Source organism: Puntigrus tetrazona, chromosome 6 (genome assembly GCF_018831695.1).
Source record: "Puntigrus tetrazona isolate hp1 chromosome 6, ASM1883169v1, whole genome shotgun sequence".
NCBI classification, from domain to species: domain Eukaryota; kingdom Metazoa; phylum Chordata; class Actinopteri; order Cypriniformes; family Cyprinidae; genus Puntigrus; species Puntigrus tetrazona.
The window spans coordinates 22124864-22148782 of NC_056704.1; the positions used below are offsets into that span (position 1 = coordinate 22124864).

Consider the following 23919-nt stretch of genomic DNA (forward strand, 5'->3'; position numbering starts at 1 on the left):
TCACAGAGGTGGAGGAGTGTTCAGTTCAGGCACTTTTGATGTCAAATTTTCCATAATTTGTTCTGAGCCATTTATGTAAGCACATTTCGCAATATTTAATCCTACCAAAGGCAACAAACAATAATAAATCCAAGACAACAAAGGAAAAAGGAATCAAATCTCATACTCAGTCAAGGGAAAGAAAACAAATACCAGACAGAGAAATCGTACAGAAGAAAAAGCAACGTGTTGTGTAGCCTGACTATAAGCTGTTTAGCAAAGTGCTTTGACCAAATACTCCTGCTCGTTACTAATTAGAAATATTAACTAGATTTTTACACTAGAAACTGGCGAATGGTGCTTACTCGTGCAAAACCTGTCGGCAAACTTTCCATGTGCAGTGCGCTTAAGGCACCGAATGACAAACTCATTTTGCAGTAACTCTCTATTGGCTTTACCTTGCAACAACTCAAAAACAAACCCCTGTTATATGAGAAGCACAGCTGTGTGGGGAAATGTTAGCACTGTGCCAGCTGTTTCTGTGCCAAAGGGGGAAAAACCAGCAAACCAGCATTTTCCTTTGTAAAAGATAAATGCGTGAATCCAAACCACAGAATTCACCAAGAATTAACTGTACCTTGCTGATAGTGCCATTTATTTGCACATGCATAAAGTTAGATTGACAATGGCGTGACAGAAAACCAGAAATCTTTTGAGCAAACTAGACACCTGAATTCTCTTTAAATGGTTAAAAACGCATTTCTATACCATGCGTGTCATCATCTCATGAATTGCTACTGTCGAGATCACTAAATAACATCACACATTAACTTTTTTTTTTTTTTTTTTTTTTTTTTTTTTTTTTTTTTAAACAAAACTATATCTGCTTGCTCCAGGCAGATAGCAGTGAGATTTCTGAAAAAGCGAGCCAAAGTTATATATAAAAGAGGTGTGTTCACAGCAAAACGAAAAGTCACTATTCCGCGTTATTTCAGTACAGCATCATTTTAGGTTTGTGCACTAAAATACAGCTGCTTAATGAACTGAGAAAACATCCCTACAAACCACAAACATTATGCCACATGGCTGGATGTCAAGTAGACGTAACGCTCAACCAAATATGTTAATTTTCTAAAATTCTCTGTCTTATCAAATGGAAATGTTGTAAACCCTGACAGAGAGAGTCAATCCTTCAAACACTACATCTTCTGTCTGTTGGATCAGCTAGCTGGCAGCAATTTGGGCATCTTTCCTTGTCACTGGTGGTCCATTGTGCTGCGTGTCAATGTGGTAACCGTGGACCACACAGCCAGCTGAATAGCAGCTGAGCTTGGCTTCAAGTGAGCAGTGATTCAAAACTGAATCCGATATGAGCAGATAAGCAAAGCACGGAGAGTTTGGCCGGGTTGAGTGGAACAGCTGAGGAGAATGCTGGGCTGGAGTTCAGTAGAGGCTGGAGCAGGACATCTGGTGTGATTATGATGATTTATCCAGCTCTGAGCAGCTTTAACCCTCACCGTGACTCAATCACACCCATTGTGTTTCATTATAAAGTTCAACGTGCTACATTTTGATGTGGGTTTTTGCATGTGGTGATGTCTTTAGAGATAAACATCTGACAGCAATGAAACAACTGGAGGGAATTCTTGTGCTTCACTCAAAGCTGAAGGACAAAGGCATATTTAGAACATGATTAACAGTTGAAACTAGGACAGAGGGAGAGAGACGGTTAATGCAAAGAGACAACTGTAAGGTTTGCAGTTTTTGCTCAAACTGTTTACGCAGCAGGCAGCTTTGTGCAACGAAACCAAAACCTAAACACATGATATTATAAAAATAAATGAACACTTTAGGAATCAATGTCCCATCTTTCACTTTAAACAGCCAATCATGCTTCGAAAAGATGCACAGTAAATCACAGTACTGTATTATCAAATACTAACAAGATTTGAAAAGTGAGCATGACACTTGCTTTTTGCTTTTCTTTCCCTTTTTTACGCTATTCCTTTGGTTCTCCTCCATCCACTAGAAAAGTTGCCCTGTTGGCAGTTGACTCATCGTTTACCCAACTATGAGAAAGAATTTCCAGACAATTTTCCTAGTGTTCAGTTTGGATTCCTGAACGATTTTCCAGTAACTTTCGCAATCCTTACGAAACCGCAAGGTTTCAATCACAATCCTGCAGGAAAGGTAAATATGTATTATCAAGTGACATCAATTATCAATCAGGAAAAAGAGAGGGACGGTAAGGAGAGGGGAGGGAATTTGACTTTTTTTCTTATTCAAAACATTAATTTTACATTTTTGATCATTTGCAATGGCATTTTGGGCAGTACCTTGTGGTCGGAGGACAGCAACTGTACATAGACTTTCAGTTTGCATCAGTCCTCAACACTGTCATATAGGATATTTTCTTGCATTCAGAGAGATTAAGCATATCGAATGATACGAAAGGGTCTCTAGGGTCCTAAGACATCCATTTGTGGTAACATTTTTTTAATGGTTTTGAAAGAATTCTCACCACAGATTTACTTAAAATGCTGTAAAGCTCTAACACTGAGAAAGTTACAATTTAACTTTAACGTTTTCTATTTTAGTATATATTTCAAAATTTATTTCTGTGATGCACTTATACTTTAGTCTTCAGAAATCATTCAAATATGCAGATTTGGAACTCATGAAACATTCAACACTCCTAATTATTAACATTCCTAATTATTATCAGTGTTCAAAACGATTTCAAGTTTTTTAAATTTTTGATCAATTCACAAAAATAAAAATTAGAACATATATGCTGGCCTAATGTACATGTAAATTGAATGTACATTTCTATGAATGATTATTCTGATTATTTGTTGTTGGTAGAAAATTCTCAGAAAGGGTAAAGTATTCAGTGCTGAATATCTTAAGACGTGCATCATCCAATCCGGTTTAAAAAGCTGATTAAAGTCCTCTGATTATCAAGTGCACGCTCCTGTGATATAATGCCTTTAAGTAAATGTACTACACATGATTTCACCTTCTACCACCATGGGAAAAGCACAGGACAAATTTCTGATTAAGTTTAATGTACTGAGCTAATCACCAGCAGCAGTTCAAGGGCTTTAAGAAGCTTTGTTTCATCTCACTGTTGAATCTGGGGAATATTCTGCCTCATTAGGTACAAGTGTATGCCTTAGGTACAGTGGAGAGAAAGTGTATAATTGTGCTTTTGTGTATGTGTGTGCGCGTGTGTGTGTGATGTATTGTAAATGTGTTTAATTAATTAACTCCCTCCAAATGATCCCAGTGTCAGGACGTTGTAATTTGGATCACTGGAACTTCTATCCCTAGGGTATGTTCGCTCCATCTTTGCTTGTTCCTAACTCGGGTCCCCTCTATTTCCACTCTTGCGTGTACCCAGAGATCAGCAGCTTTGGGACCTGTGTGTTCATCAACCCTGTCTATTAGCTATGTCCGTGGTATGAATGAGGAATGAAGGCATCATGGGGAGGGATATAAAAAGAAGCACTTATAAGGACTTAATTGAGTCAGTGCGTCATGTGTTTTCTGACCAGCTGCCGCTGCTGAACTCTAGACAGTTTCTATGCTAACATAATGAAAGTGAATAATAATCTGGAGTAAAAAAAAAAAAAAAAAAAAAAAAAAAAGTAAATTAATCAATATTTTTAATCATGATTTATTATTATTATCATTATTATTATTATTATTTTTGGTCATGGCCTATGAATGCCAATGGTGAATATTTACATTAAAGAGTTAAAAAATGTAGTATGAAAAATGTAACAAATAAAAAAACAATAAAGCAATACTTACAAATGTAAAATTATGTAATGTAAATTTGTGAAATGTAATATTAATTTCACAGTATACATATTACTTACTAGTTTTCAGAAGGAAATGTAAAATGTAAAATGTAATGAAATGTAAAAAATTAAAAAATAGAGCGAGATAGGAATTTGTTGAATTATGAGCAGGCAGTTCATTAGTGACAATAGTTTTATCAAGTAATTTTATTTAGTTGTACTGGGACGCTCTCATTCTGTGAAAATGAGAGTTGCCACCTGATTTCACCAAAACATCAGCGCCAATGAAAACAGAAGTGTCAAACATGGCTAATCCACGTGCAGTTCTGCTTCACAGTTACACAACTGCCCCGCGCCAACACCGACAAGCACATATGGGCCGTGGCGAGAACACAAACAAGCATTCACAAACATCACACCACAAGCCGACCTGAAAACAGACAAATAATCTCTCCTTCCACACAAATCCAGTTATGACAGAAATGCCCGCTCTGATCCCCAGTACTGCGATCTGTTCTCATCAGAAGTGCAGCCACATGTGAAATTCGTCATGTAACAACTCAATGAGCATGTGTAAGCGTCAGTAATGTGCATTTACATTTACATTTATGTTCATCCTTGTGAGATACTGTGTGCTGTGCCCTGTGTTAGGCCAGGATGTAGAGGTTAATATTTTGTGGGTAAGTCTTCCATGAAGCCAAATAATGATTTTTGTTCGGCATTGAACAGGATGTACGTTATGCAGTGAACAGATGCACCTCACAGAAGAAAGTTGAGGTTTTTAATTAATGTCCATCAGGCATATAACGTGGAACCACTTAAAGTGAAACTCTATATTCTGGCTTCATCTGCTTGCCAAATATAACAAAATACATAATCAATAAGGTGTTTACTGAATTTCACATTTTAATATATGTATTTTACTACATTATCCCTCAATGAAAACTGTGTAAAAAAACCGGTGAGTAGAGCAGAGCGTGAAGTCATGTGAAAACTATACATTCTATAAATGCTCAGAGATGAAATATGACATTATAAATCATTTAAAAAAAAGTAAAGGAAAATGAAAAATAAAAATAAAAACTTTCATGAATCATTTAAGATTTTTTAAACTGATCTGTGAACTGATTTTTGTTTACACAAATTTCATTGGATAATATGTTTTCTAAAGGCTACTAGCCATTTAAAAAAAAACAAAAAACATCTTGGTTCAAAAGAAAATACACCAACACAGGAACGCAAACTGTGTTCGTCAAAACACTTTAGAGGTCCTTAAGGTTTCTGGCAGCCATTTCTGTAGACGTAGCATTTAGGTTGTTCTGTTTTGGTCTTTTCACTCTGAGAACCCCAAGGTTGCACATTTCCTTCCAGAATCATACCTCATTAATCAAAAGTACCATTTCCAAAAAGGAAAAAGGAAAAGAGCGCACACAAGAGAAAGAGAGAGAAAGACATTTAGTGAATTCTCTGGCCATATCAAGAGGCTGGAATGCAAAGACACACAGAGACACAAAAACAAAAATGTATAGCAAAATGAAATATGCACCGGCCTCCTTTATGGTTGCAATGCACAGCATATGACTGAACTAGGTCCAAACTGGAGTCAGGAGTCTGGATCCCCACAGCTCGTGAATCACGTCATCTCATTCATCGACCACACGTCACCGCCAGCACCCACATACTACTGTGCGGCCAGAGAGTTAGACTAGCATTACTTAAACGCAAGCATTTGACAAAGAACTGCCTCTCATATTGCTAAATTACAGTCTCTTCTACTTACCAAGCCAGTCTGTGGCCTTCTATCTAATTGACTTCATGATAAATGAACCCGTCCAACCACAAGCAAAACATTTCCAGGAGTTGCAAGAGCATGTTTCACCCTCCTTATGGTTGCCAAACATTTCTAAAGGACTTCAGTGGTCCTCCTAAGCCATTCTCTGAAAATATATGACCTGGTGGATTACACGTTTTGGAGAGCAACTTTGCCACAGTGGAATAAGTGAAACTCGCAGAAACACCACAAAATTCGCAAACCAACCTGTGGCTTTAAACGTACCATGGCCCAAGTTTGATATGCACATATGGAGTACTAAAGAGAAGGACCTTTTAAGTATGCATTTGTAAAAATGCGCACATTTCTATTTAACATGAGTTCTCTACTGTAAGTGAATATCTAGAGAAAAGCACAAAAAGTACAATAGATTAAATCAAGGACATCAAACATCTAACATTTGGGACGTGTTTCTACATAGACATCAGAAACCTGGCATACAGACAGGACTAAAAATTGCTGCTCCATTCAACCAATGCTCCATCTGAAAAGTTGGTGATTCGGATGCCAACCGCCCGCTTTGTCATCTGATTACCCTCAGCTTCGTTAGAGCTTCTTGGAGAGCAGAGTCGTCCGAAGGTCACACATGAAAGCGCCATTTGATTACAGAGCAGTCTGCTCATTCTTACTACAAATGCTTATGAAAATACTGACCAACGTTTCAAGGGCCGTGCAAATTGTCTCCAAAACAGAAGAGATGGAGATAGTCAGAACATGCAAGATGAAAATGCTGACAATGATTCTTGGAGAATGCCTGGGCTGCATCCAAAATGTACTTGCTGTACCTGTTTGAGGTAGTCTACAGTACACTTGTAATAAATGGTAAATAATCATTATTTACCAACATTGTTTCCAAATATTATGGAAACCTAAATATGAGAAAAGCTATAAATCTTTTTTTTAAATGTGCCTTGGCAACATTTAAAATGTCTATGTTATGTCTCATTTGACATCTGGGTTTAGATGGAGAATACCTGCTGACTACAAAGAAAACTATGCTCTGAAAATAATCAAGTCAATCTCTTTAAAACAAAGCAGTTATGGACAAACTACAAAAGACTTATTAGATTATTATTTCTACAAGAGCTGACAAAAGAGCGACACAACAGTCACATCAAGATGGCTGTACATACTTCCAACACAGGCTAAAACAGATTGCATTTGGCTTTGACTGAAAAGGTCACAACCTACATTGGATTTTTTGAACATGTAAAAATAAATCAAAGCCCTGACATTCACCCGAGGTCACTGCTTACGGATGAGAAATGTGACCTGTGTTAAGACATGAAAGTCTAAGCACAGACACATACGGATCTTTATTTAATCCTTAGTTGTACAAATTAAAAAACATCATACCAAAAACTTGGGCCTTTAGATAGGAAAGTGGACACAACTGCCTAAAAACATACTTGTGAAAAACAACAGTCTTGGTCGAAACCTTCAGAACGTGGCAAAAACATGTGGTTCTCATTATCTAAGCTTAGTTAAAGTGATAATGTTCAAAAATATAACAGTGATGGATTCCAATTGCTTTAAAAATAAAACAGGAAATTTAAGGGGAATTAAATGTGAGGGCAAAGCACGGACAAGCATTTGTTATATTAACACGGCTAACAAATCAAATGGCTTGTAACCATGAAGTGCTAACTGAAGAAATGTTTAGTGAACTAGCACATTAACAGTAAGGTTAGGTACATTAAGACCAACAATAGGGGATTCTAATCTTTCTCATGCCATTAGAAAAAAAAAATCCATGGTCCTGTTTCCTGTGCTTTTCGGCTCTGCCTTAGATCTAGAGCAGACGTAGAGCCGGAAGACAGCTGGAAGAGGATTTATGTATTTCTGGCACCAAACCAAGGAATTTAGAAGCAGTATCAAATACTTTGGTAACAAACTTTTAGAATGTTCAACTTATCTAAAACAAGATTATGAACACTAAAACACCTAATTCCAACTGTATCTATTATTTAAAAAAAAAAAAACAAAAAAAAAACAAAGTCACACCATGTAACAATATTGCCATTATAAGAACGCATCAACACATACATTCACCTTGCAAGACACAATTTTGGCATGTCTCCTCTCACAATTTCATAAAAAAGGGATTTTGCCTCCATTTCTACTATTCATGTTTATGGTGTTCGTGGCTTAGTTCCAAACTGTATCTGTATTCTAAGGTGGGCATCTCTCAAATTGGATTAGGAGCCTATTCTTTCTTCAAAATCATACTCTAAATAAAACCCTGCTTGGAAGAAGACTGTAATAAGAAAAAAGGCTAAAATATTTTAGGTCCCTCTATAAATGAAAGTCTATGGGAATTTTCCAACAGTGCAAAAGAAAGTGAGGAAGTAAAGGACAGTGGTGTGGAGAGAGTGTGAGGTGAGGGGAGAGAGTCTACAAAGGAGTGCTTGTCAAGCTGCCCGGCGTGTGAGAAACCCGATGCCTCGCTGCAGATGTGGCCAGGTTTATTTAACACCACCTACCTAGTCCAAAAGGGCCCACTATATCTATTCTCATTCTACTCCACCCTAAACCGCCTCTCCTAAAGCTACTAAACCCACCATGACGATCAATGGCTGTGCTATCCATCCATCGGTTTCATGTCTGACCCAACGTTTCCTCAACATCTCCAAGGTCTAGCCCTAAATATGACTCCCTGTAATGCTGCTGAACTCCGCACCACAAGGGCCTGTCTGCAGTCTCCGTGTGAAGTCATACCTCTTTGCCCCAAGAGTGTACGATTTTGACCGAAGCCTATGTTGTTTGCCTCTCTTCGACCCACAAAAACCAGTCACAGTGTGTCCAGAAGTTCTCCTGTGCTTTATTCAGTTCACATCGCTCTAAGGTGCTGCCAACTCAAACACTGCAATGATTATTTTCACACAGTAAGAGTAACAGACGAGGTTGATGACAAATGGAAAAGAATGAATAAAAGTGAAATGATTTGGCTAGATTTCTTTCGGAAAACTAATAAATTAAAACTCGCTTGCGGTCAGGTGAAAGTTTAAACTGTGGCCCACAGTGACTCATTGTCTGAAAAGGTCTTAGAGGACAGTATTGCACTTGGGTTACACCATGTTTTAATTTCCAGAACAATCAAAAACAGTTAACATAACCAGATCACAAGAAACATGGACTCTGTCACCAGGCTGTACATCACAACTAAGCACAGTATCCAAGCTTTAACCAGCTAACCAAATAAAGGTCTTCAACAATCTTAAAAGCCAGAAGTAAGTGTCCTGAGTTTATTAAAATACATTTAAAAATTACAATACATTTGATAGCTGCTCTTGACATTAGAAACTCAACTGGTAGCACACTGCAACTCTATTACTGGGGAATTCAATTAAAAGTTTGAACATCTATTGAAAATCTAGAACATAGCGTATTTATAAAGCACATAAAAGTACCTACTGATAACAGGGCAATATATTGGGAGTATCCAGTTCCCACTTTGTCACATTAAGTCAAACAAATTTATCTGTTGCTAAACTGAAAGACGCAGGAAGTCTACAATCAAATAGAGAAGGTACGCGTGAAAAGACTACATCTCTTTCAGTGGAACAGGGACGCACACTGTAGGTCCACAAGGACAATAACTTGACTTGGGAATAGTGTTTTCACTCATTTACATGAGAAGGGTGCACAGCGGTTGCTGGTTCCACTTTGTTTGGAGTGTGAAAGACTGCTTTCTTAAACGGCTCTTGAAAAGAAAGCTTGTCAGGATAGGAACGAAGGAATTCTACACCAACTTGTGTTGTCTGAATTTAAAAGGAATTTGATTATTGAGGCCTGTCAACACAAAGACCTAAATCATCAAACTCGGACCAACTATGTTTCAATTGTGGCCAAATAGAAGACTCAACTAGGCTATTAGACCAGATGCTGAAAGACTATACCAGGAACAACCAAAAATGACAAGAAATATTGTAGTATTAGGTTAGGATGAATTAAGATCAACCTGAATGCAATCTGCGGTAAAATTTGGCATAAACCAGATGTGAGACATACAACAACTGCAATAGAGTCTTTATGCATTCAAAAATATACTTTTAAAGTAAGATTGTTTTTTACAAAAGGAGTAAAAATTCCACTTCATTGCTTTCCATTAAAGCAAGTAAGTTACCCACTTTTTCAGCACTGTTGCATTTCTCTTCTAAGTTAGCCACCAGAATAGTAGCAACTTGGTTTAAAGATTAGGACATTTAGAAATCAAATCTATAGTCTCCCACTAATGAATGTTACTTAATTAATGGTACAATAAAGCAACAACAACAGCTGGGCCACATGTTTGCATTGCACTGGGCAAGCATTCAAGTCTGCATATGCTTCTGGCATTGCAATAGTCACATTGAGTACAGTAAAGCTATATATCTGTTGGGAGGAGGGACAGAGAAGTGTAGTCTTGTACTTTAGTGAGTTATGACAGGAAATAGGACTTCAGTTCTCAGCTTGGGCTGCAACGTGCTTACTTTAATCATGAGCTAGCTGCTGAAATATGGTGAAAACCAAGCTTAAATTACAGAACAGACATTCAATAAGTACATTTACAAGATCACTGTGGCTGTGCGTCCATAAAAAGAGGGAGTGAGCAGAAAATTACCTTTATGTCCAAGTCTTAAAACAGGAAGACTGTGTTCATGTGTTCTCATAAAAGTAGATGGATTCATAAATGATCTGACTCCTTGATACCATATTTGGTGAAAATCACAGATGATAAGACGTCTCGACTCAGATACCCAGCCACTAAAAAATTATGAGTTTCCTTATATGAACAAAATTAAATAATGATTTGTCCATTCCTATTGATTTACTGTGATATAGAGAGCCACGAGTTAAAAGGCCAGCGAAAGTCAACAAGTGGCCTTACCGCAGAGAGCATTTTGTGGTAGCCTTCTCTACTTCTTTTGCATTACGGATGGCTGAAACAATCCATAATGCAGACATGTTCTTTTTCAACATCTACCACACTTTCCTGACTTGGACAGGCTACATTTCTCAGGTCCTGCTGAGGGCATTCGATGTGGGCTGTAATTAACAGGCCTGGGGCCTGGCCTGCATTACTGAGGGCAACAAGAAGGAAACGACTGCCTATTACTTCACGACCGAGGGTCTGTTAATCAGCCTATTAGCGTTTAATTGAGGGTAGTTAATTAGAGAGGCTGTGGGGGTGGGCGACTTGCATGGAGGGTGGGGGTTAACGGGTCCGACTGTGAAAGCAGCTGGGAAGGCAACCTGAGACTATTGTTACTGATATGTTTACACAAGCCTGGTGATTGATTGGAAATACAATTAGCCTTAATTATAACTACATATTCCCCCTCTCAAAAACTCTTAGAAGCTATAAATTATAAACATGACTTGTCAAAATAGAGAAAAAGCCTGCTGGACAGTATTCACAACAGAAGGCTAAGCCATATTTAGCTGCTCCTTAATAGGCAGTTTTAAGAAGTTCTATATTGGTCTGAAAGGAATAGTGATAAAAAAAAAGGTCTGTTTGATATTAGTTTATCTGCCAATTTCTTGGCTAATCTGAGATTAACAGTCTCAGCCCATGATAATGTTTAAGTGACCTGTTAACAAATGCTGTAGAAATTGTTATTTCTATCATTATTCATCAGCTTCTTATGATTTATGTAAGTTATTAGTCATTCTAATATTACAGACATGACATGCTCTGTGTCTCTAGTAATGCCCATTGGCTTCACCTCTCTAAAACATGCAGGACAGTATTAGAACAGTAGTATTTTCACCAGTTAAAAAATGGTTTTAAGTCAGTTATTTCTATCTTTTCATGTAGTGTGTCAGTAAGAAAAATCAGTCTACATTTCCAAACATTTGTTTTGCCATTAATTGTAATAATCCAGGGAGAAGTTTGCTTGCACAAGGAATCTGACAATATCCAGTGCTCCTGGATATGATCTCTTCACTGTCTTCAGTGGCATGAAGAAACAGAACAAGCTGAGACAGACTAAGCCCAGAAGAAAACATCTCCAAGATGCTTCAAGTAGTCACACCAAGTTAACTGATTAATAAAATCTTTTCCTGATATTTTTGACAGCGCACTCATTTTATAGCATTTTTTTTTACACAAGTGCCTAAAACGTACTTGATTACTACAAATAATGGCAAAATTAATGTTTGGAAATGTTTGATACTTCCTACTCGCACACCACAGCAAAAACAGACATAACTGACTTAAAACCATTTTTAGCTAGTAAAAATACTACTGTTCTAATAATTTTGGCCTCAACTGTACAGCTACACGCAATCATACATGCACCACAGGACTGTCCATTTCATCCATGCATGCTCTGCTATAACAGAAGCCAAGACCAGAAGCCTATTATATCCCTTTTAAGACTTCCATTGGATTTAATGTCCTGTAATAAGCTAAGTCAGCCATTCCAGTCAACTGGAAAGCAGCTCTCCGCTGGGACTAACAGTGTTACTTGCCTATTCTCCTTCTCCCTGCTAACTTCTATCTAGAAAAAAGACAGAGGCACAAATCCAATAAAGTCTTTGACAAAGGCTTTTTTCTTGCTATCAGATGCCAAATAACATGTGATACTGCCCACAGTGAACTAGCTGCCACCTCAGATTAGCTCTGCTGGACTCGGTCAGAAATAACACGAGAGAACCTTGTGACACATTCCACGCTAAAGATGACATGTGCTGTGATATCTTAGTTGTCAAGGAAGAAGGGTAGAGACTGGACACTGCAGGGCGGCCCCACGCTGGGTTGACCTGGCTTTGTGTCCCCGAAGAAAGCAAGAACACGTTCTCCTGATAGACACAAGTATGTACATGCTGGTCATAAAGTTCAGAGTTAATGCCTGTTTCAGTGGATGAGTTAGAGTACTGTTCTTTTTTTTTTTTTTTTTTTTTACTCGAGCACAATTAAAAATGTTATATTAATATTACTAAGAAAAGATGCAGTATAGTAATGACAAACATGTTCTAGATGTTACCAAATCTAGACATTACAAAATATTCTAAAAGGCAAGGTTAAAATGTAGCATGTTTTTCTTTTTTTCCCAAACAGCATTTCACAAAGAAATGTGATCAACGAATGAGGTAAATTAAAAAAACTTCATAAACCACTCCACCCAAAACCAAAGAAAGATCCTAGGGTACTACCAAGACTATATCATCTGAAGTTGAAATAAATTTCCATCAAAGAATCAGGGCATCCCGAATCTCCCTTTCTATAAAACCAACTGCACATTTTATACATGTTTTCCTCCTCTGTCTTTCACTACATCTCTGATCTACAATCAGATTGGTTCTTCTTAATCATCAGTGCACAAGAATGCTAACAACCTGAGTTCAAAGGCCTGAGTACTCATCTGCATGCTAGAAATGGGCCCCATCCTCTCCAGACTCTTAACATATCTATTCAAGCTGCCACTCTTTTCATGTTGCCACTCACCCCTCATGCCATTTAACGCCACATCTGACAGGGAGCACACACTAAAATAACTGAAAGCACCATTGGGTGTTAAGTGGTGCACTGTGGGTAACCTTACAGCTATATGGAGTTGGAAAAAGATAAAGAACCACTGGTGTTACTAGAAGGCTGCACATGCATTATTTGTATTTTAAGCAAAATTAAAACTAGCTTGCTTGTATTTAAGGATGCTAAACTAGCATGGCGAAATAGGCCAAATAGAATGCTAATTAAAAGTGATAATCAATATATACACTATACTATTAATCACAAAATTGCAAATGTTTCTCAAATAATCCCAGCCGTACTCAACTCCTGTTCGAAAACAACCAGTCTTCTGTTACGAGGGGACTCTTGCTTCTTTTAGATGGCAAACACTGGCTTCTCAGTGGAGTTGCTTTTTAAAGTCTGGATGTTGTACAACCTCTGACCTTTGTCTGTTTGCAGGCTTTTACAAGGTGACATTTACAACCCAGTCTATCTGCATGACCTCTTTCTACCCCAACACATCCAATGCTCCTGAATATAGCCCCACGACACACACTTGGATATCTAAAAACATGGTTTTATGAAAAAAAAACATATTACAACACATAGCTATGTACTGTGATCCCAAAGCCTCCTATGCTGAGACGAAATAGAAAATGTGAATTTAGCTGCACAGAACAGTATACTTAAAGGTGGTGTGTGCCATTTTGTTGTGGTAAAATACTTTCTATCCTAGCTAAATGTTTAGAGACAACTATGAGTAAGCCATTTGTGGGTTGATTTCCCAGACCAGTGTAAACACTGTGACTCTGCAGCACTTTAACATAGCTCTGTTTATTTGAGTGGTCTGAAATGTAAACTCCTGGCTCAACCAATGGCAAATGGTGCAAGACTACCTGTTTTACCATACAATGGCAGACTGGGCTCCAATTTTTGAAAAAAAAAAATTATTTATGTTTTTTTCTTTTTGAGGTGCTACGCCATTTGGCTAGGGCAATTTTTTTTAAATTGAAAACCTTTTTTTTTTTTACCATTTCAAAAACATAGAATAGCACAAATTAGTTAAATGTTAACAAACATGCATCCCTGTGATACACAAACACTCACAATTTAAAGCTGAGGTCTGGAATAAACATGTTTTTCTGAATACAAGCGCTGTGTTGAATCCAATCATGCATAAATTAAACTGTCGAAGGCAAACACGACTACTATGTGTGAAAATTTTCGAACAGTGTGGAGCGCAAACACTGCAGCGTTTTGTCCCTTTCCTTTTACATCTTTTTTTATGAGAAAATAAATGCCTACAGCGAACAAGGCGCTATTCATCCACTGAATTATCTGAGCCTGCCTCTCTGGTGCTTAACAAGAACATCTGCCATGATACTCCTCCATCGACGGCCGTGGGAGATTTTACATCTTTATGGGCATGTCATGTACGTGCACATAATATCTCTGAGGCCAAAAGAAGATGAAGAATAAGGGGATTTCTCATGATTTTTCCAATTCACTCCCAGTAAAATGAGAGAAATTAAACATTCCTTCACTTTCTATAAAGTCAGGCAGTGAAATTTATTTCAGCTTGTTCATAAGGGCCAGATGATCTGTGCACTGTGTTCCTGACTTGAATTTCTCATGTTCGCTCAGTGAGTCACCCATCACTGCTGCTGTCAGGAACATGTGCACAAAGCTCGCTGAGTACCGTGATGGCCCTGCTCACCCTATGACACGAATTCACACGCTCCGCCTGGATGCTCTCGGCATACATGCCGTTGCAACTCCAGAACGCATTGTACTGATCAGTGAATGCTAGTCACAAGAGTCTCTCGCTTGAATAGTAAACTGCATAAAATGGACTCTGGATTCTGGCATGTATCTGACAACAAGATAGCATTATAACACAACTTTAAAACCGGCCGAGACATTATTAAAGTAGATTTAAATGATTCTAGACTGCTATGATGAAATTTGTCGACATGTTCAACGATGTTGCTGGTTGCATAGTGGCCAAAGTTTAAAAAATGTGTCCCGCTTATAAGCTGATACGCATTTTCATTTAATGCTTAGTATTAAATAAGTGTATATTAAATATTACTAAGTAAATCTATTAAAATACCTCAAACATATTGCTTGACACTTATATATAATGAAACTTTTTTTGGCAGTACCACTTATGTTCAATGCACATTTCTTAATATTAAGCCTTAAATGTGTTTCAATTTTACTACTGATGAGGACAGTATGATTTTTGATTACTAAAAGACGATACATCACAGCAAATAACTGTAAAAAAATGGGATAAAATGGCACTCACAATTAAGTATCCAATATTAATCTATTGGTTATATTTATTTTATCATTTGATGAATTTTGCCCACTAAAATGAAATTTATATATTGGGCATACATAATAAAACAGCTTTTATAAAAAGGAATATTGACATTAAAGAAACAACTTAAAAAGATATTATAATTTTACATAACATGCAGCAAGGTGCTACACCTCAAAATGACAGCGGCATCTATAGCATCTAAGCACAATTGCCAAGGAATACAAGTGTATCCAACTGAGCTGTAGGGGGAAAAGTCATAAACGGATAACACGAATGATGGATGAAAAAATGCTGATGTAGCAAGAGAGACAGAGGAGTTCTGGGGCCTGGAGGAAGATATTTTAAACAGAAAACTCCAGCTGAGTCTAACTCTCATGGGCTATAAAGGATAGGACTACAGGGTGTTGGTTAAAAAATGTACAAGTGAAATTTCAATGGAAACAAAACTGCTGTAAGCAATTTTGCATTAATTCTTCCCCAGTGATAGTATTTCTACAGAAAGTCATTTTTCAAGTCAACATAATTAAATATGCGATACCACCTGAGGCACTAAAGTAACGCTAGAATGCACATTTTGATCTCAGAGACCACATTAACTCAGGTGTCAATGATAGAAAGGAAAGCATTATTGCATCCTTTTCGACTGGCGGAAACATTATTAAAGTAGTTTTAAAAGCGTCGATAAATCTCCTGAAGGAAGCAGCAAATGTTATTCCCATGTACACATGATCCAAACTGACTGCACAGGGTGGGAACAGCTTTGCATTGTGGGAGAGAGTTTCTGACTATAAATTTTAAAGGTCTACTCAATAGACTGACCTAGGGCTTTGTGCTTCATGTTCCTTATGTATTTACATCCTCTGGCACGCATGCTGACTCACCTAATTATTCACAAGACAAATAGTGACTTTCTAGGTCTAGTGCCATCCTAGAGCAAAATATCTTGAAAAAGCTTACACTACAATGAAAATACTAAACCAGTCACTGATAACCCTTCTCAAATTTCAGTGTATTGTTAAGTTGATGTCCTGTTTTTAAAAAAGGAAAAAAGCGTAGATGTAGGTGACATCCACAAAAACCACAAGGAACACTCTCGGATATCACAGCAAAGCAGTTGGCATACTAAGCACAATCCAAAGCTTTCCCCCTCACTCTGGCCCCTTCCTCCAAGTAAATCATACTAGCACATTTCCGTCCAGTGCATTAACCAATCTGGGACCCAAGCTTTCCCCAGTTTAGTGGTCTTAAGTCACCAGGCGCCGAGTGCATTACTGTCGCCTTAGGTGGCTCAATCTATCCATTGTCTCAAGGGCTTACGGCATATCTAAACGAACAGAAGAGTTTAATACACTTACGTTTAGCACACTGCATGTGGCCGCACATAAAAGTTAGTATCATCCTACACACTGCGTATACTGACGTCAAGCTCAAATTAATAAATCTCCCAACCATAAAGTAACGTTTTCAACAAACTCTTGAGGGGAAAAAATCTTGTGGTGAAAGCTACCATTTCGTTGAATGATGATTCGACTACACGAAGCGAAAATATTTACATTAACTTAGCTAAACAATTGTACAGACCCAGGCCATATTTATAACATGCTACATAGAATTCAATGCGTTCGTTGTACCACACTTGAGTTTCATGCTGCTATAAAAGCAACCTTTGTAGGGCTGACTTTCTGTGCACCCTTAAAAGTGAACACTGGGAACTTTTGGCCTTTGTAAACAGTCCAGATTTTGTTCCAAGGTAAAAGAGAGCCTTCTGACCCGAAGCCAGCCAGAAAAGATTCCTTTACAAGTGAGTAAACAACATCTAATAAATCTAACAATAACCAACCAAATGGAGATATTCTGAAGTTTTTAACAGGAATTTGTAAAAAGCAGTTACCTCCAAGTCATTTTAGGGTATAACTTGATTTAATGTTTTATGTACAGGTATCAACTCAGGCATGTAGAACTGTTCTTTTTTGGTTGAGCTGTAATTGGCAAAAATCTTGAAACTTTGTCCTGACATGGTGCAACACGTTTAAAGTTTCTGTCCATAATTTCAACAAACAACATTGCACTGCATCTACTTGGTCCAAAATCTCCATAACTGTGAATGCATGACATATACGTTATGATTATCACTTTGCACAACAATTTCATTTTTAGCATGGACAGGAAATCATAAATAAATCTCTCAAGTTGTTGCATGGCATCTCGGTTAGGCCAGAATATCCGGCATAAAACAGAGGCATTTACCTCCATTATCCTGTCATGGATCTGCAAACCCCCTTCTTTATCCGCCGGCCCATTCTCCACAATCTTCGACACAAAGATTCCTTCATTCGAAGTGCCATCTTTATTATCCTGCAATTCAAAAACAAGGCAGCAATGTTTATCTAAAAAAGATCAATAAATCTGAATTACCATCCAATAAACCTCTTTAGTAATTTTTATGGCAAAATAAAAATAAAATAAATAGCAAACGCATACGCACTCCCTTTAAGACGCATCCAAAACACAATAATTGTTTGCAGGTGCACACGCAACGGGCTCTATTGTTTAGCTTGTCTGCAAACGCACTGTCAAATGAAAAACATATTGTGTGCGTAGAAGGATTGGGGTGACTAAAAGAGATGATCACCATTCATTATATGAAACTCTAACCTGGACAGGAAGGTTATAGCAAAACCTCTGCCAAAATATTGCTAAACCCACCCCTCAACCACATCAAACCACATTAACTCTGTGCCATGTTGTGTGACACTGTGCTGTAATTTTTAATGGAATACTTGAGAAACCGCAGGAAGTCAAACTGTGAACTCTGCAGTTAATTACTGTAAGCCCTTCCCTCTTACCCATTACAACAACAACAACAACAACAACATCCTTATTTACCAGAGGATCCTATATCCCAACAAATTTAGATATATTGTTAATTACAATTACATGAACTAACATGAACAAAGTGACCTGATGTCCTGAACTAAAGATGCAGTACTCTAATATATTTGAAAAAATAAACAAAATTCAATTTGGTACAACATACCAAAATATTTGCCTACTGAATGCTGTGACTGACTAATCAGAATCAAGTATTCCAGAGAGAAAAATAAACATTGTTTACTACAATTCTTGGCCCCTTTGACATTGAAAATGCTTTGTGAATAGGCATGAAGTTTTAGGAACAGATAGAAGGTCTTACAAGCAGACAGGATGGCTGGCATGTCAAACATTTGCTAGGGAGGGGTCATGGCCACGTTGAAGTAGTTGTACAGTTGCTAAGAGACGCAGCCATGTGTGTCACTCATTAGTGACTGACCTCTTCCACTTTAGCATAAACTCAGCCATAGCAATTTGTGCTATATGCTATAAGAGTGGTGAATTTTTATAAATAAATAAAGCTTTGTCTTTGTAATGAGACAACATCTGGGTTTTAGAAGAAGCCCTGGAAACTTGGCTGTAGTAGTAGTTTTCCCCTTTGAAAGGTTTTGCTGCAAAAGTCCAGTTCAGACCAAAGTGCGTCACACTTCTATTTCAGATGAACCACAAACAAACACTTCTCAAAGGGTTTGGTGCTTATTCACACTGATATGGATACCACATCTACCACTTCAGGGTGGACCGATGTACCAAAGTGGCACTTTATATGTTAGATATAATTTATGTCTGTATTTTCCCACTTGCCATTCCCACTTAAAGTTATTTATGCAGTTATGCACTGAGAATCTGAAATAACCTAAGAGATATTAAAGATCTGTGTCATATTTTGTTTGAGGTTTGCTAAAGACTAGCTAAAAATCAAATAATATACTCTATATAAGTAATCTAAGGACTTCAAATATGTTTATATATATTTAAAATATGCATAATTTTTATTTACTTTTTACATGATCCAAACACCCTTATGTTATTTTAATAAGTTATCGACATATCTGCATGTTCATGGTTCCTTGTTGTCAGTTAATGTCACATGAAGGTTAACAAAAAGCGTATATTTATTTTTAATCCACTTTTTATTTTATATTTTTAGGATTTTATTAATTATTAGATTTTCATAAACTGGAAAAACTGGCAGCAGACCTGGGACTCAAACAGTAAAGAGAATGAGCCAATAGCTGGGTTTCCATTCAAAGTTGAATTTAATATAAGCGCAAAATTGGAATATTTCATAAAACATTTGTGAATAAGCACCATTTTCATCTTCCTGATGATCTGGCACTAAGTATCACCAGGAAATGTAGGAGAAGCCACTAAATACAATGCTTTTTTATATATAATAGATTACTAGGAGGTGAGTTTTGAATTTTTCAAAAACCACCTCATGCATCATAAAACATAGCTAAAGACGAAGTGCAAATATTTCTAAACATACCGCACATGGTCGTCCACCAACAATATTGAAGCCTAAAGATCCAGACTCACGATGGAGTATAGCTGTGACACTTTTGGTCTCTCCACCCTGTTAAAAGAGAAAACCATATAAATAACCCATCATTCACACGATTTTATTTGAAAAACACCAATGAAATTACTAAGCATTTACATTTGGGAAGTAAAAACATTTGAGCTTTCAAACAGAATATGTAAAATCAACCCTTCAGGGTGTGCTTTTATAGTACATGCTCTCAAATCACCTGCAGGTATCACGGTTTACATTTAACGGTGACCAAAAGTGGTACGAGACCAAACAAGTAAAGAGGTACACCTGTTAGAATCATTAAACATTATGTTCCGCAATCTACACAATTCTTCTAAGCTCAAAGCATTTTGGGAAAGGAGCTGTCAACTGGCCGGTGGCTTTAAGGGTTAATGCCTTGTTCCCTGCTCATTCGGTCAAGTATATTAATACATTTGCAACAAACATCTCCCAACAGATGAATGACGGAACGTGGAGAAAAGAGTGGTGTCAGCATTTTATTCCTCGCTTAGGGTGGCACTGCATAGGATCAGCGACTAAAGCAGCTGTCATTTCTGTGGGCCACAGAATACAGTGTCTAAATATAATACAGACATCAATGGCATGCATGTACAGTGTCCTCTTTACTATCTTTGCTGAGTGTATGCAATGTATGCCTCCTAGTGAGGAATGCACCCCACCGGACCAGGTCATGGGAACAAGTCCCATAATTCCATGGGAAACAACGTCCGTAGAAGGCAGTGACTCCACTTTAGCTGATTGCACATCGCTGTTGTTTGGTTTTGTCAACGGTTTTCTGCTATTATGTTTCAGTTTGATTACTGTACAATAACAGGGCAGCTTGGTAAATAATACGAGTGTGAAATGATATCAGAACATGACTCATCTAAAGAATTAATTCTCTTGAATTGTGATAAACAAACAAACATTTACATGCATACTGCATAATGCATGCTCCAGTGATGATTTGAATACCCTTGTGATATCTTTTTTTTTCTTCTGGAGCAGCTGGATCAACAGGCCAGCGTTTAGCAGACAGGCCCAATCCTGCAAATGTCAGCTCCCCATCATCGCCCTCCTTTTTCCCAGCCCTGCGTTGCTTCAACTCACTTGACTGATGAACCATGTGATGGGAACAGCAAGAGAGACTACATTCCCCAGCAGGAAGGCAGTCGCTGGCACTAAGACATCATTTAGAGCCCATAAACATGTTCACTCACTGGGAGGTAGCCTTAGGATCTTGTGCTCCTTCACGGAGCGGTCAGGGGAGGTTATCTGTCACAAGTGTAACTCACTGACATTTTTCCATGCTCTGATGATGTCCTGAGGTGAGAATATATTATAGCGAATCTGAAGGGCATCACACATGCCAGAAGATGTCACAGCACTCGATGTAAGACATGGCAAGGGCATACTGCACTAAGAAGAAAGTGCTATAGTAAAGTTTTTTTTTTCTTCAAAACTAGCCGTGCATCAAAGTATTATTTGTAGCACATGGAGTACGAAGTATAGCTACACTTAAATACGTATCTCATGTACCAATGTACTAACTAGTTATGAATAAAATATGGTGACCATAAGAGACATTTTGACTCCTGGCCAGGATTTCTATATTGCCTAAAAATGTTGGTTTTGTTTGCGTGCAGACCGATTGGTGTATGAGACTGGTTTCTTGTGTTTTCAAAATGTTCTTGAGGTACTGTGAATCAAAGCAATGCAGAAATCCCAGCAAGGACGCGTCTGGGAAAAATGGCACGTATGGTCACCGTAAATAAAATACAACATTTTCGAATCTCATGGTATAAATATGCTAACATTTTAAGTGAAATATCCAAATGTACTTCCCACTTCGGAAATTTTCTTAAGTCCTCCTTCAGTGACAAGGTCTCAAGCAGCTAGTCTAGTCTCTTAATGTAACCAAATTGAATGAAGCGTTTTAAAAAACCTAAAATGCCGCACACTAAACTACAAGGTTTATATTAAAAACAATTAGGTGTACACTTCAACTCTGCTTAAGCAAGGCTGGAGAAACTCCTGACATAAAAAATCTGATCGATTTAAAAAATCTGACATTAGTATCAACAAACAAGCAAGTATAATAACAGCAACAACGACGACATAAAAATCGCTCATACTGTGAATATAAACATTAATGATTCCAAAATGTTAGTCTTTAGCTTTGTCTATACTGAGTTACTTTTTTTTAAAGGTGCACCCTGCCTCTAGAATCGCTCAAAGCGGGTTTCTTTCTTAGTAAAATGGAAAAGTAGGAGTGGAGCTGTAGTTGACGAATTGGAACGCTTTGAGCGAGGACGTAAAAGATCCGTCGCTGCGTTCCACTCATTAATGTTTTTTTTCAGGCCAGGGTTGATTGAACTACAGCGCGAAGCATGGTTTGGCCTATTTTCGTTGGCGGAAAAGAAACATACGAAGCCACCATCCAAAACGCAAGTCAGTGGATATACTTGTCCAAGCCTATTTCTAGAACTATAAAAAGCAATATCACGCCTGCAATCAAAAAGTTATGTCAAACGGGCTGTGATTACCTGCAGCGTGTTGCCTACCACCCAATCACAACCGATTCCCATAGGAATCCTTGATTGATATTGCTTAAATGAAATTTTATACAGAGTTTATGTCTTGACTACAAAAACATAAATAAATAGGGAGAAAAGTGGGAAAAAAATTCTGAGGGAAATTTACAGCAAAAAAACAAAAACAAAAACAGCTTCTATGTTATGGAAGCATTGTTTTCATAATCAGGCAATCACAATATCTGCTAAAATTAGTAGGGATACTGTAAAACTGCTACAAATCATAATGAGATTTCATTCGAGTAGCCTACTTAGTTCAGGTAAGCCAGTTTGTTTATTTGACGAGTAGCGCTTTACCACAGCGCTACTGTAGGAAACTATTGTTATCATGGTAAATATTTCAAAAGGTTATTAGTTTGTTGTCAATATCGTTCTCTTACCTTACACGGCGGAGAGAGGCTCTTGGACAGCGAGTCGATCCTGGCGCTGTATTCAGTGAATTTCTTCTGATACTTCAGCGCTGTCATCTGAAGCTCGTTGTGAACCGCCGACAGTTGAGCCAAAAGTGATTTCTCTCTTTTAGTCGATTTGAGAGCTTGTTTCTTCAGCTCCTTATCCAAGCTGACAACTTTCCCTTGCAGCGCGCCGTTGTGCGCTTTGAGGGCTTTCAAACAGCAGTGGTTGTCCAACTTCTGCTCCTTGTGAGTGAGCATCAATCCGCATCCACTCTCGCATATCCCGACCGCTCTGTAATCACACGATTCACGCATGTGAGCATCCATATCTTTAAGGTTGAGCACTTCGCTGCATCCCTTATTCCTACATTTGGCAGGGGAATAATCGCACATCTCCGCGTGCTCCGCCAGATGCTGGAGTTTGACGATCTTCTCGCAGCCCCGCGCGTGATTGTCACATTTAATGTCTAACTTTAATATTAAGTTTTTTAGAGGGAGGACGTGGTTGAGCTCTTTGGTGGAGATCCTTTGGCATTTGACCGGGCAGCTGCTCTGCTGGACGACCCACGGCAGCACGCAGCCGGCGCAGAAGACGTGACCGCACGGGGTAGTGAGCGGATCCTCCAAAACTTTATTACACAAGTTGCATTTGAAGTCTGGGTCCACAGCCCCCTTGAAACGATCCAACTCAAATCCCATTTTTTTCAAAAAAGGGACAATCCAAAACGCAACCGGGACTCCCACAGAATAGCACAGGGGTTTAATCGCTCTTCGGACTAAGTCATTAGAAGAGCTCAGAGAAACTGAGTAGACTAGTACGAGCACTTCTACTGACTGAACTAATTGCCTGAGACTTCCTATGGGGGAGAAAAGTGTTGCAGATTTGGGTACCGTAACGATCTGAAGAACTGCGCACTCAACAAGGTTGCTTAGACTTTCTAAACAGTTAAGCCAAACTTGGAAGTTGTTCACTAGTTAACATTCATACAAAGAAATGGGCTACAGTGCTAGCACACGTTTTACTACAATTATTTGATTTTTTTATTATTATTATTACAAATAATTACACAATCTCTCTTTTTACATGATTCATACAGAACCAAATATTATCTGATCCATTTTTTTATTTAACATAAAAT

General features: G+C 38.0%; 1 protein-coding gene across 3 annotated transcripts in view; it reads right to left on the reverse strand.

Moving 5' to 3' along the window:
• Window positions 1-23620, reverse strand: part of pdzrn3b (PDZ domain containing RING finger 3b) — a 74861-nt gene extending 51241 nt beyond the window's left edge. For 2 of the 3 annotated variants that reach the window (XM_043242832.1, XM_043242831.1), the window contains exons 1-3: window positions 22766-23620; window positions 19747-19833; window positions 17631-17738 (exon numbers count right to left, since the gene is read on the reverse strand). In XM_043242832.1, coding sequence (XP_043098767.1) covers window positions 17631-17738; window positions 19747-19833; window positions 22766-23479 — 909 coding nt within the window. In that variant the 5' untranslated portion in view covers window positions 23480-23620. Of the gene's footprint in view, window positions 1-17630; window positions 17739-19746; window positions 19834-22765 lie in introns of those variants that run through there. The other variant, XM_043242833.1, reaches the window with a different exon arrangement.
• Window positions 23621-23919: the final 299 nt, after the last annotated feature.